We start from the raw sequence: 13,932 nt of genomic DNA, 5'->3' as shown, positions 1-13,932 counted from the left end.
GGGGCAGGAGGGTTAAGGATGGAAAAGGACAGCGATGAGGTGATAAAGATTGTCGGAGCTGGAAAGGGGAGGGGAAGCCGGGTGGCTTCAGGCAGGAAGGTAAAGCTTAGATTCACGTGGTTTCAAGAGGAACCAATGGGACTGGCAGCCTCCCCATTGCCAGCCCCTGGTCCCCCTAAGCCGATGGGGACGCTTCGGAGGCTGTACTGGAGAGAGCGAGCCACTCGGCGCCTCTCGCTGAACTGGAGGTGACAGGCGTGCGCCGAGCCGCGGTGCGTCGCTCTGGCCAGGCACAGACCACCTGGGGCCTCTGCGGGCTGGGCCGGGGCTCCCTCCACACGCTGCAGCCAGGATGCTATCAAGCCCCATAACCTCGACGCCCTTCTCAGTCAGAGACATCCTCCGTTGCGAACAGGAGCAGCGCTGCCCACAGCCCAACTGCGCTGTATTCCTGGGCTCCAACACTTGCAGGGCCCAGGAATCCCAGCTATCTCCTGGGGCACGGGCCCCACAAAAAAGCCCCGGAGCCGCATGCTCCAGCCACGGGCCTCCAGGTTCTGGTAGCTGCTGGTCCAGGAGCACGACCAAGGAAGAGTTCGAGGCCCTGGGGAGCCGCTGTGATACCGTCCTTGAAGTGACCACGGAGCCGGCTGGGATGACAAGTGAGTAAGGCGCCCAGCCCACCCTGGGCAGGAGGGCCCGAGAGAGCGTCTCTAGAGAGCTTTGTCCTTTTTCTCTCTGCACCCACAAGGCCACACACCCTCTCCCTACCTCAGTAATAGAATCCCCACCTCACCGCCAGCGTCCCGAGCTGCGGGACCGATCCTCTGGACCTTTCACCGCAGTCTGCTAGACACATGCCCATGGGTTCGTTTTCTCAGGTAGCCAGCCTCCCTCCCCGTCTTCGTCACACCCTACCCACTCACCTCCTCTTGGTGAAACACTTTAAACCCAGCCTAAAGATTAAGTCAGTTATAGCACCTAAGCTCCCTCCCCACCAAAACCCACCTCCCATCAAAACAAACAAAAGACCCCAACAAAACGAAGACAAACCCTCTTCATAACTCCCGAAATTATTATGGCAGAAAGTCAGATACAGGGTCAGAGGACCTGACCTGTCTTTGCTATTTATTATCTGCGTGTCCTGGGGCAATCACCACACTTTCTGAAATTCAGTTCCCTAATCTATAAAATCAGGGCTTTAGAGTAGCTCTTTCTAGCTCTTTTTGTTGGGATGCTTTGGGAAGCAGTATTGTATAAAGAGCCCCAAATTGGGGGGCTGGTGGGGGGCGGGGCATAAGGATAAGGACACTTGGATTTCAGTTCAGGCTCTGCCACTGAGCAGCCGATTAAACCTTAGGAAAGACTATTCTGCCTTCAGTTTCTTCATCTGTAAAACGAGAAGGAGGCATCCTTCCTGTCTCAGAGGGATCCAATGTGAGAGTATGGGAAAACTTTAAAGAGCTGAGCGCGTAGAAGTGACAAGGCCCATCCCACCAGCTGGCTGCTTCGCCTTTCTTCAGGCTCTTCTATTCCTCCGCCTTCGCCCCCGTCACTTCCACGCCCTTCTGGGCCTCGGTTTTCTCACCTGTTAAAAAAAAAAAAGACTGGGCTGCATGATTTCTAAGGTGTCCCCCCCCCCATGTGAGTGCACTGCCGACTCCAGATTCCCTTTGGAGAGCAGAGCCGTTTCCCAGGCTCCCCTGGCAGCCAGAGGCAGTAGAAGCTGGACAATTAGGGGAGAGGAGCAATCGCTGAGATTCAAACCCAGGCCTCCTGATGACAAGGGAAAAGCTCTTTCGACTGAGATATTAGTGAGAAGGGGGGAGGTGGCTTTGAATCCCAACTCAGAGAGTAACCAGCTGTATGAATCCGGCAAGCCCCTCTACCTCTCTCTCCGAGCCTTATTTTTCCGTCCATAAAAGAGGGACATGAATACTCGAACTACCTCAGTCCCAAGGCTGTGGTGAGTGAAGTGTTTTGCAAACCTCTCAAAGCCCCAAGGAAATTCGTTACTGGTATTATTATCCTTTCTGCAAAGTGTCCAAGGGCCTGGCATGCGTCTGACCGTCAACTTCAGGATAAACCCCCAAACCAACAAGGCCAGAGAACCTCGGGACTGAGGGCCCAGCTGGAGTGGGGAGGGGAGCCGAGGTCCCAGCCAGGCAATTCTCGGGCAATCCCGTTCCCCCTGAACAGAGGAGGCATTCCCAGGTGCTCCAGAACCTCCAGCTGTTTTGACCACAAGCCTTTGGGCGTCGGACGCTGGGGAAAGGAGGAACAGAAGAGGAAGAAGTCCTTCAAAAGCCTCCAGAACAGAAGAGCTCTGGTCCGGGTCGTCGGCCTGTGTTTGCTCCAAATACGAAACCATTTGGTTGAAAAGCTACCTCTTAGTAGCCCTGGGTGAACTTTGCTATTGAAACTGAAAGCCCTATGCTCCAGGTAATCTAAGGTGCATAGTGCTCAGTAACTTGGGCTTCCATTCTAGTCCCCTCCAGGAAGGACAGGGGGAGGAGAAGACGAGACACAACCCGAAGTTGGGAAAGGCTCCTCTTTCCGACCCTCCAAATAACTAGAATCTAAGAAGTGTCAGGGACCCTGGAAGTCTCGAATTTGGTAAGATGAGGAAACTCATCGAAGTGAAAAGACAGGCCCGAGGTCTCTCAGTCACTTCTGATCACCAATAATTGGCTGCTGTGAACAGTGGGCAGTCCAATTCTCCGTTCCCGTCTTGGCCTCTTCTCTCCATTTGCTCCAAATTTGGGGACAATTGCTTAACAACACAGCCTTGAGAACATCGCCGGATAAATACTCCGCATCTTTGTGTTCAGCCCTGGGTCAGACCGGGACACCATCCTCTGGGCGGTTTACCAAATGGATCTTTTTTCTCTCTCCTGCCTTGAAGCTCAGCCCTGAGTCTTAAAGATCCAGAAGAAGGAGAGGAATTTTGGAGGCACCTTAGAGGCGTGGGGAGCTGGGGATGTAGTGACAGATGCAGAGAGAGGAGATCTAGTCAGAGGAAGAGAAAGACAGAGAGACAGAAGCAGATAGAAAGACAGAAACAGAGCCAGGATAGAGACAGAGAGAGAAAGAGATAGAGGTGAGAAATGGAGAGGGAAGGAGGGAGCGACAGAGATTGAGACAAAGAGAGATTAGAGAGAGGAAGAGAAATACAGATGGTGAGACTGAGACAGGGAAACAAATGTGGACGGAAAAGAAAGACGTGGAGAAAGAGATGAGAAAGAGTGAGAAGAGACAGAAGAGGAGGGGAGAGAGAGGAACGGAGAGAGAGGGGAAGAGAGAGGAAGAGGCTGACGGAGGGGGGGGAGGAGGAAGAAGGAGAAGAAAAAGGAGGAGGAGACGAAGAAGAAAAGAAGGAGGAGGAGAAGAAGAAGGAGGAGGATACGAAGAAGAAAAGGAGAAGAAGAAGAAGAAAAGGAGGAGCAGCAACAGGAGGAAGGGGGGTGGGGAGATGGTGGAGGAATACAAGCCTCTATAATGGCAAACAGGAAGATGACCAAGTCAGATCTGCGTTGGGAGCACTGCCTTAACAGCTGTGTGGCAGGTACGACCAAACTCAGGAAACTTTCCTCCATGTGCTGGCTATGTACTGTGTCCGGGAACCCAGGAGCAGCCTCACAACATTGAGAGGACATTTATCAGAGGGCTGACTGCAGGATGATAACGTTTTAACCAGACAACTCATGAAATTTCGCTGAGAGAGTTAGGTATCTGCACTAGCCACCTGAAGGACAAACCATGGATTTGGGGCTAGACAATGCAGGCAGACTTAAGAGACAGGATCATTAACACAGAATGACAATAACTCATTATTATGAGGCTATTTAAAGGTTTTCAAAGCGCTTTCCTCTCTGCAACCCTAGGGTCGTGGAAGAATCATTGTCTCCACTTTGTATCTAGAGAACAAGTGGATCGATTGTTTAGTTCATGGTGGCAAGCTAGTTAATGCCAGAAGCTAGACTCGCTCCTAGGCGTGCTACCGTGGCTTTGGAATCCTAAAGTCGGGGTTCCAAATTCATCTGACCCTCTAATACCTATGTAACCTTGGGCTTGTCACACACTTAACCTTCTAGAGCGAAACCTGTTTCGTCTTTAAAACGATGGGGATTGGGCTAGTTTGACCTTTGACATCCCTTCAGGCGCTAGAGTTCCGATAGCAGAACTCCGAGTCGACTTTGGACTGTATTTTAGACATTTATTTTCAAGGCTCATTTATTTTTCCACTAACGAGCATTTATTTGCTCCTGTTGCCTCCTCCACCCATTGGGAAAAAAGATAAAAGAAAACCCAAATCCTCCTAACAACATGCAGTCGAACAAAATGAATCTCCACGTCCAGCAATCTTCATTGTCTCGTTAAGTTTGGGGGCTGGAAGAAACCCGGTAATCTATTTCAGCCCTCTCGTTTTACAGAAGGGGAAATTGTGTCCCAGAATAGAAGGGAGTTGCCCCAGATTACATAGTTAGCATAACTGACGGGCTTTCATATAGAAATTTAAGACTTACAAAGTACTTTATGCATATAGTAGAATATTCCTAAAGTTAGTACTATAGGCGCCAGCACCCCATTTTACAGATTAGAAAACTGAAGCACAGAGGAAGGTTAAATGCGTGATCCAGGGCCCCCAGCTCTAAGTGCCCCAGGCAGAAGTTAAACGCATACATACCTTGGCCTGGAGTTTAACGCCCTTTGCAGTATCTGCAAGCTCTCTCTCTAAATCTGGCTGCAGGGCCGGGAGGGCGGGGGAACGTCCATGGAAATCAAACCACCCGGGGTTACCCAGATTCGGATGGAAAAGGTTGGACTGCTCACGCTCTTGTCTCCTTCTCGGTCCTGTCTCGTTTGCTTGCAGGACAAGGCCCGGGCGGGGACAGTATCAGCAGCAGCTCCGGCTGCCCCGGAGCCCCCTGCGCGGAGCGCTCCAAGGCTCGTCCGCGACGGAAGCCCCGCGTCCTCTTCTCGCAGGCGCAGGTGTTCGAGTTGGAGCGCCGCTTTCGGCAGCAGAGGTACCTTTCTGCACCGGAGCGCGAGCACCTGGCCCGCGTGCTGCAGCTCACCTCCACGCAGGTGAAGATCTGGTTTCAAAACCGCCGCTACAAGTGCAAGAGACAACGTCAGGACGCGTCCCTGGAGCTGGCCGGCCAGCCGCTCCCGACTCCGCCACTGTCGGCACGCAGGGTGTCAGTACCGGTGCTGGTCCGGGATGGCAGGCCCTGCGTCCGAGCAGGCCGCCAGCCCTACGGCGCGCCGCCCTACGCCCCCTACCCTGGCTACGGCGCCCCTTATAGCGCTGTTCCCGCCGGCTACCAGGCAGTAGGCTCCCGCGCGAACCTGAACTTCGAGGTGGCAGATCAGTCGGCCCAGAGCTCCCAGGGACTGGTCAGGGCCTGGTGAGGCCCGCAGGCCCGGTCCTGAACTTCCGGACTGTTCTGCAGGAAGGGAGGAGATGGCTTCCGACTGGCTGTCTCTACCTTCGGCTACTGTCGGTGCACGTAAACTGTCTCCCTCACTCGATCCCCTACTATTCCGCTCGCCAAGAGACGCTGTCCACTCCATTTCTGGTTAAGTTTTATTTCTCGACGACATAGTCTACATGGTCAGATAGAAAACACCCCAGATTTTCTTTTAAGGTAGAAGACACCTTAGAGATCGTCGACTTCGGGCCTCTCCTTTTGCAGGTGAGAGAGAAGAGCCTAGAACAGGAAAGTGACTTGTCCAAGGTCACTTGGCAGAGTCCAGACTAGACTGCTTGTTCCTTTTAAGCTAGAATAAGGAGTGTCCAAAGGGTCTGATGCATCCGATTAGCATATTTCAGTATGTTCATTCAACTTGCATTATTTAATACCCTAGGACATGCAATGTGCCTCTTCCTTCCCTTGCCCCCAAACTCCCTAACCCCAAGACAATGGCAGACATTCTTCTGATGGGTATATCCCCACTCCCCACTTCCTTCGAAGAAGTAAGGCTGGTCTCAGAGGCTGCCTGAGACAGTGGAAAGAACCGTCTATTTGGAGCCTGAGGACAGATACTCTGCCACTTCTTACCAGTGGAAGGTAATTCCCTCCACTCTATGGGCCTGGGTTTCCTCATCTATAAAATAAAGCCGTTGGGCTAGAATGATCTCTGCAGTCTCTTCTGGGCGGATGGTTCTAGCGTCTAGGTTCTAGGTTTCTAGCGGATGGTTTACCACCACCCACTTGATAACTCCTCACTACTAGGTCTGTGTTTAATTGGAGCCAGCTGTTAATTAGCATGGGTAACATTCAGATAGCACTTTTAGAAAGCACTCAGGTTTGCAAAATGCTTTACTGACACTCACAAGGACCTGGTGGCAGAAGCGGTGCCCATGGTGGTATGTTAGTTAGTCCTATCCCTAATTACCGGTGAGACGCCTCTGGTGAAGAGGCTTGTTCCTGGTCACAAAGCTAGTAGCTTTCAGAGGTGGAACTGGAATCCAAAACTTTTCCACTGAACCCTGCAGAGCTGTGGCTTGAGAGAGAAAACTCCCTTTGGGGACCAGTGGAAAACTTGAAAGAGATTCTCTAGATCTCCCAATTTAAAACTAAAGTAGAAAGGGTATATCAGGAGAAGGCAAGGGATAATAGGAAGGTGAGAGGGAAAAGTAGAGGGCAGGCTTTTCTCAGGACCACAGAGCAGCCCTCAGAGATACACAGTGTCACTGAGGGCTAAACTTCCTGAGCATACCAGATACCTTTAAGAGGGGCGGGTTTCATTAATGACAGCCCACCCCATTTTATTTCTACCAACCCAGTGTCATATCCCTGGTAAATAGATTCCTTTATCTTTTGTTATTTATCAACTGGTCCCTGGTTCCCCCGCCCCCACCATTCCTCCATACATTACAGGGGGGAATAAGTTTAAAAGAAATTGATGCATAATTTTGAGTTCAAAGCTTTCACCTCTTTCTCTCCTCAAACTACCACTTATAAACAAGAATTTCCAAGGGAAGGAGGGCTGAAACTTTAAGATGCAAAGCCAGTAATCCTCAGTCCTCAGATGCAATATCTAAAGGCAAGAGCAAAGATAATTCAACCTCTTAAGTCGTTTTTATCTAATCCCTTCCCTTCCTTCAATTTTATCCCCAAAGTTTCTTTAAATCCAGAAAAAAGATTCTAAGTTTCAGACTAAGAAACAGGAGGTGAAGTAAGATGTGTCATCTGGTGACTGGTAAATAAACACAGACTTCCTGGCATGGCTATGGTTCCCCAGAAAATGCCCTGAGATCAAGATGCTGAGAGATGTTTAGACTGAAAGAGATGAAATCAAACGTAAATATATATATTTTTATTAAGATCCAGGACTCAGTTGGGAAATGTTCTTTTGGTAAACATGTGGTGAGAAAAATCCAGTCCTGATGTTTTTCTCCCACTTGATTTTGAATCAATAAAAGTCTCCAATGTTTAACTCCTGGGCCATTCACTTCTCTAAAGTGAAATTTGAATGTTTCATTATGTGCCAATGTTATAACAACTCTGTCTCTTTGGATTCTAGGAGAACAAAGGGCATTTGGCTCTGTGTCACTTACTGGAATATGGGGGAGGATGTGTGGTTTTCTGTGTGTGGGAAGCTACCTCCACCAATGCTAATAGCATCAGATTTAGAGCTAGAAGGTGTTAGAAATCATCTACCCAACCTCCTTGTTGTTAGAAGTATAACACAAGGAATTTGAATCCACATCTTCCTGATACCAAGTAGGAAAGTGACTTGTATATCTCAATATCAGAGAATTCAAGTATCTTTAGTTGCAGAATACTCAGCGTTCTCCCACTATAATTTCCCTCTTTCCTACCTTATTCCAATTACTCCCCTCTCCATAAAAAATCCAACTTTTTTACTGATATGTAAACTTTTTAAAAATACTACAATGAATTTTTATGAAAATTGATCTTGTAATGGAGTTGAAAGATCCTTGTTGACTCTAAATTTGGAGATCTGAATAAATGTCTGTTGACTGTTTAAAATGAAATTCACATTGGAATCCAATCAAATATTACTAGTGAGAAATTTTTGTATTCATTTAAATTATTTTTATATTAGAGAGAAGCAACTTCTTGTAGTGGATAAAGAATTGACCTTGGAGTCAGGAAGACCTTCCTTTGATGGCCGATGACTTAATCTCTCAGAATCCCCAGGTCTGTCTGAGGTTGTACATTACAATGGTCTATATTCGTGGGTGGACTTTCCCTGCTTGGAGTTCCCTAAACTCATCAATCTGGAAAAAATAAATTTTTTTAAAGACTACCTTAGACAATGCCTTGATGGTCAGGGGAATCCAAGTTCTGCTCCTGTGTTTGCAGACTTTTGTTCCACTCATTTTGTTGTTCAATCGTGTTGGACTCTTCTTGACCCCATTTGAGGGTTTTCTTGGCAAAGATACTGGAGTGGTTTGCCATTCCCTTCTCCAGTTCATTTGACAGAAAAGGAAACTGAGGCAAACAGGGTTAATTGACTTGCCCAGAGTCACATAGCCAGTAAGTATCCAAGGCTGGATTTGAACTCATGAACTCTTCAGGATCCCAAGCCCAGTACTCTATTCCACTGGGGGCAATTTAGCTGCCTTTTTACCCACTTAGTAAATCTTAGAAAAGGTCCCTTCCTTCTCTGGCCCTTGCTTTCCTTGTCTATAAAAGGAAGGGATAGGACCACATGAGCTCCAAGATCCCTTCTATTCATAGTGTCTGTAATCAAAACAAGCCTCCTCGTATGCTTTGGAGGTCCCCAGCCCTTCAAGCTTTAGGTGTACATCAGGGAGAAAAATGACAAAAGCAACATTTTTCACATATAGCTTTCCTTGGAAAGACTTGACTCCTTCCAAATCATTCCAATTTTTAAAAAATCCCCCAAAGCATCATTTTTATTCCACAGAAAACCCAAAAAGAGAAGTTCAGTACCAATGGATGAAATGCGGAAGAAAATCAAGGAGAGTTAATAGAATTGATTAAACAAAGGGTTCATGGAGCTGTTACTAAGGACCAGATGGCATGCTAGGCAAGAACACAAGACAAAATCACTGCTGTCAAAAAGCTGACAGAAGGGATTTGAAATACAAAGATGAAGGCATGGAAGCCCAGGCAAGTTGAGGGACATGACCAAACTACTACAGCTAGTTGAAGGACATAGGATTCTAGATTTCAGTCTCAGAGAAACCAAGAAGGAAGAAAACAGTCATTTATTAAGTTTCTACTATGTTCCAGGAACTTGGCAAATATTACCTCATTCAAACTTCACAACAACCTGGGAGTAGGTGTTATTATTACCTCCAGTTTGCAGGTGAGGAGGCTAAAGCTGACAGGTTTAATTACTTGCCCAGAATCACACAGTCATTGTCTGAGACAGGACTGGATCCCATGTCCTCAGACCCCAAGTTGACTCTTCTTTCTACTATGTTCGTGGAATCTTCTAAATGCAAAAGAAGGAAGGAACACTGTGGACTGGGAATAGTTGGGGAAAGCTTCTCACAGAAGGTGCTAATCAAGCAGGACCTAATTAAAGACTGGTTGGGGATAATTTAGCAGTTAGTCAAATACACAGTTGTCTTTTCCACAATCTGACTTTCCCCATTGAGATTTCCATATGTCAAAGGTTGGCATAAGAAATTAAATGGGAATTTGGGAGGAGTTTTATGGAAGCTACAGACAATAGGCAAAGGACAGCAGACAATATGGGAAAAGTTTAGAAACTCTAAAATGTATAAAATACATATATAGTATTGCATAATATCAATGTATTTTATATTTTGATACCACAATAATTCAGACTTCTACTCTGGTGCAAAGGGAGGATCAAAAAATTTTATGGGATTTTCCAGATCATAAGTATGTGCCCCACTAACCCCCTTCAATGTGAAAGGGATCATTGTAATATGGTTTAATGAAAAGGTGTTAGATTTGACCCCCAAAGACTTGGGTTTAAATAGTAGCTCTGCTAATGACTGACTAGAAGTGGAACTTTGGGGGCATCACAACTTTTATGGGTTTCAGCTTCATCTATCAAATAAGGGCTTTGGAGTAGAATCTCTTTGGCCCCTTCCAGCTTTCAAATCCTATGATTCCTGGACCTAGTTATTAGAATGAAACTAAAGTTTTGTGGTAGAAGGTCCTCCGCTTACAGATTCTGAGGTCTAAGGGGAAAGGATAAAATAAATACCAACTAACCAACCAGATCTCAACCAAAGACTGTACCTTCATAGTGATCTTCCAGTAAGTTCAACTGACTGGAATTTTCTTGATTGATGTTAATTTTTTTTTACTTCTGAACTTAACAAACAATAATTTAAATAAGCATTTATATATATATATATTAGAACAGAAAAATGGGATTGCACATAAAATTAGGGTCTCTATTAGATGTTTTTATTTTAAAATATAAAATAAATTTAACACATAGCTATCTTTAAAAAATAAGTTTAATTTTTTCAATTAATAAAATCTATTTTCTTTCTTTCCCACCCCCACAATATAAAAGAAAAAGAAAATCATTGTAACAGATATGTATAGTCAAGCAAAACAAATTCCCACATTGTATCTAAAAATCTATACTTCATTCCAATATGTAACATGCAAAGTTATCACATTTGTAGCCTTCTTGTTTTCAATTTTTCTTTATGTTATAATGGAGCTATTTATATCATAACACTCCTTTAAATTCTACATGAGGAAAATGGTAAACGTTGGAAGGGTAGTGGGACAACACACATTCATGGGTTGTTGTTGGGTCTGTGAAATGATCCAACTTTTCTGGAAAATACTTTGAAATTGTATTTTTTTAAGTCACTAAACAATTTATATCCTTTGACCCAGAGATATCAGTACTGGACCTTTACCCCCAAAGTGATCAAAGCCAGAGAGAAAGACCCCATTTATAGAGTTTATTTATAGCAGAATTGTGTGTGTGTGTGTGTGTGTGTGTGTGTGATGGCAAAAACCTGGAAGCAAAGCAAGTACCCAAGTATTTAGGTCGTTTTTTTAAAATGTGGTAGATGGGTGTAATGGAATATTATTTCAGCAGAATGAATAAGAAATATGAAGAATTCAGAGGAAATTAGGAAGATTTGAATGTACGGAAGCAGAGTGAAGTGAGAAAAACCAGGAAGGCAATATGTGTAAATGATCAGATTGGTGCGAGCACGAACATCAAAAGGCATCGCATCTCCCACCAACATTGACCAGTCTGGGTTCTCAGGGATGACAGGCAATGAAGAATGCCCCCCTTCTCTGGGCAGCTCCAGGTGCTGAATTAAGCCCATGTGATCAGATATGGTCAGGATATTATTTTGTTTTGCTTATATGTATTTGTTTGTTTAAAAGAAGCAATCTTTTGGGTGTTTGAATGAGCAGAATAATTTAGAAGTGACAGCAATGTAAAAAGGTTATCAAAAAAAATTCCATTTAAAATATATTAAAATTATTCATCTAGTTCAGGTAAAACTTGTCAAATTGTGCAAAGACAACAAGATTTGTCTTCTCTAAATTCCCACTAGGGAAATGCCTAGCTCATTTGAAAAGGTTAGTCATCTGAGGAATGCCTATGAACCCTCTCCAAGTTCCAGTGTGACCCGACCCATTTCTGTTCAGTAGGAATGGAAGGGAAAGGAGGGAATGGGAGTCGGAGGAAGAGCAAAGGAAAGAAAACTCTTCTCCCACTTCCCTGACAGACCTTCTGTCTGTCTCTCTGTTAGGATTAATTTAAAAGATTGTCGCCCTTGCAGCACCCTCCCCCAGAATCCCCCTGTCAACTTTCCGTCCCTGTAATCTCCTTCCCACTGAAATCTGCTCCTTTTGTGTGGGTTTCCTTTCCCAACAACTTCTTATCCTTGTAAGAGGTTTCAGCAAGCAGGCTCTCCGGAGGTAATCAGTCTTTTATCTCTGGGACCCCACTCAGACCCATCACTCCAGCCACCTCTTAATGTTCACAACCTCCCCAAATGGGAAGTAATTGACCTCTAAAGAAAACAAAAAAGCTCTCAGAGAGATAGCCTCAGTCCTTTCCTGACAGTGCTAGGTCTGGGGTGCTCACCTAGGGCAGGTGGATAAGTCAATAAAAACTCAGACTTCTTGACTCCGCTTGGTCTCCTCTGTCCTTTCCCTCCCTCCTTCCTTCTTCCCAGGTACAAATTGAACCCAGCTCTCTCCTGAGATCAGCTTTAGATCACATTGGAGTTCACATCTCAGGTCTGACTCATGGAAGGAGGATCAAAAAGGACTATAAGTATCTAAAAAGTATTATCATTTCAATTTATTATTAAATGTTCATATTTCAATGAGGTCAGATATAATAATCAAGTATTAATAATTGATTGTTATTTTTATAAAAAACCATTTTTCTCATCTTGTTTATTAGAGTTCAGACAAAAGTGGTCCTAGGACAAGTTGATAAGCTGTTATTTTTGTTAGTCGACTCTGACTCTCCATGGCCCCATTCAGGGTTTTCTTGGCAGAAATACTTGAGTGGTTTGCCATTTCCTTCTCCAGCTCATTTTACAGATGAGGAAACTGAGACAAACAGGGCTAAGTGACTTGCCCAAGGTCACACACTCAGTAAGTGTTTGAAGTTGGATTTGAACTCATGAAGACGAGTCTTCCTGGCTCCAGGAAGAATAATCTATCCACTTAGCTACTCACACTACTAATAGTCTTTTATATTTAGTGTTCTGTAGCCTATTACACAGTTAAATTACATAACTTTTTAAAAATTATAATTGAACAGAAACATTAGGCTATCAGTTCCTTCGCTGTAAGGTCACTGAAAGCATGCTCAGGACAACTTCAGTATCAGACAAGATCACAGGATTAATTTATGACTCAGGCTGTCTCTGTGTGATTGTGGTGTTTTCTGCTAGGTCTCTATATTTGGAAAGTCTTTCATTCAACACAGTTTAGAGATTATGACATATGTCAGTATAATTATTATAAAGGTTGTTCTTTAGTTCTTATAGATAAGTGTTATATCCTTGCTATTGTGTGCAATGATTTGGCTTTGATAATACTCTAGTTCTAATCCAGTTTATTGTCTGACTTCTCCAGGATTTTTAAAGATCTGTGTTTGTATTGTTTCTTATTACATAGCAATATTCCATTATATTTTGATCCATAATTTCTTAAGCCACAAAACGTGCTCCTGTAACTACTTTGGTAGATTTGTGTGCTTTCATCTTATCAATGCCCTACTTGGGGTATATGCCTACAAGGGGAATCTCTGGAGCAAAGAGTAATGGTCATTGTAGGCATTTTGAATAGATTTAAATTGCTTTCCAAAACAATTTCACTGAATTGCAACTCCACCAATAGTGTCTTAGTGTGCCTATCTTCCCGTGATTCATCCAAAATGGATTATTTCCATATTTTGTCATCACTGTCACTTTGTTGGACAAGAGCTGGAACCTTAGGATTGTTTTAATTTGTATTTCTCTTTATATTGGTGATTTGGAGCATTCTTCCATATGGTTGTTAATAATTTACACTTCTTTTTGATTACTTGGTTCATATCCTTTGACAGCTTATATATTGGGGAATGGCTTCTGGATATACACACATATATATGCTAGTTGTCTATATATTTTGGATACTAAACCATAAATATTGGTGGTTGGATGAGCAGTGTAATTCAGAAGTCTTTCTCCTTGTTAATTGAAGAATTTGTTGTTTGTCATGGGAATTGTTCATTTTAACTACAACATGTATTAGAGTTTGCAGCATAGGTTTGTTTGCTGTTAATTTTTTTTCCTGGAAGTTATCCATGAATTCTTTCCATTGCCATTTTGATATAGAGAGGAGGAGGAGAAAGAGGAGGATGAGGATGAGGAGGAAAAGGAGGGAGGGAAAGAAAGAGGGAAGAAAGAAAGGAGGGAAGGAAGGAAGGAAGGAAGGAAGGAAGGAAGGAAGGAAGGAAGGA

General features: G+C 44.5%; 1 protein-coding gene across 1 annotated transcript in view; it reads left to right on the top strand.

Moving 5' to 3' along the window:
• The first annotated feature begins 352 nt into the window (after window positions 1-352).
• The window catches only part of NKX2-6 (NK2 homeobox 6), a 44,177-nt gene continuing 30,597 nt past the window's right edge, over window positions 353-13,932 (top strand). The window contains exons 1-3 of the mRNA XM_069067394.1: window positions 353-662; window positions 4,874-5,411; window positions 5,457-5,513. Of these exons, the coding sequence (XP_068923495.1) occupies window positions 353-662; window positions 4,874-5,411; window positions 5,457-5,513 (905 nt within the window). The remainder of the gene's footprint in view (window positions 663-4,873; window positions 5,412-5,456; window positions 5,514-13,932) is intronic.

The sequence above is a fragment of the Petaurus breviceps genome, unplaced genomic scaffold (assembly GCF_028583685.1).
Source record: "Petaurus breviceps papuanus isolate PSGF00001 unplaced genomic scaffold, PetGlider_PUasm1.0 139, whole genome shotgun sequence".
Taxonomy (NCBI): domain Eukaryota; kingdom Metazoa; phylum Chordata; class Mammalia; order Diprotodontia; family Petauridae; genus Petaurus; species Petaurus breviceps.
The sequence above is the reverse complement of the archived record's forward strand: the minus strand, read 5'-3'. Positions and strand labels throughout refer to the sequence as shown.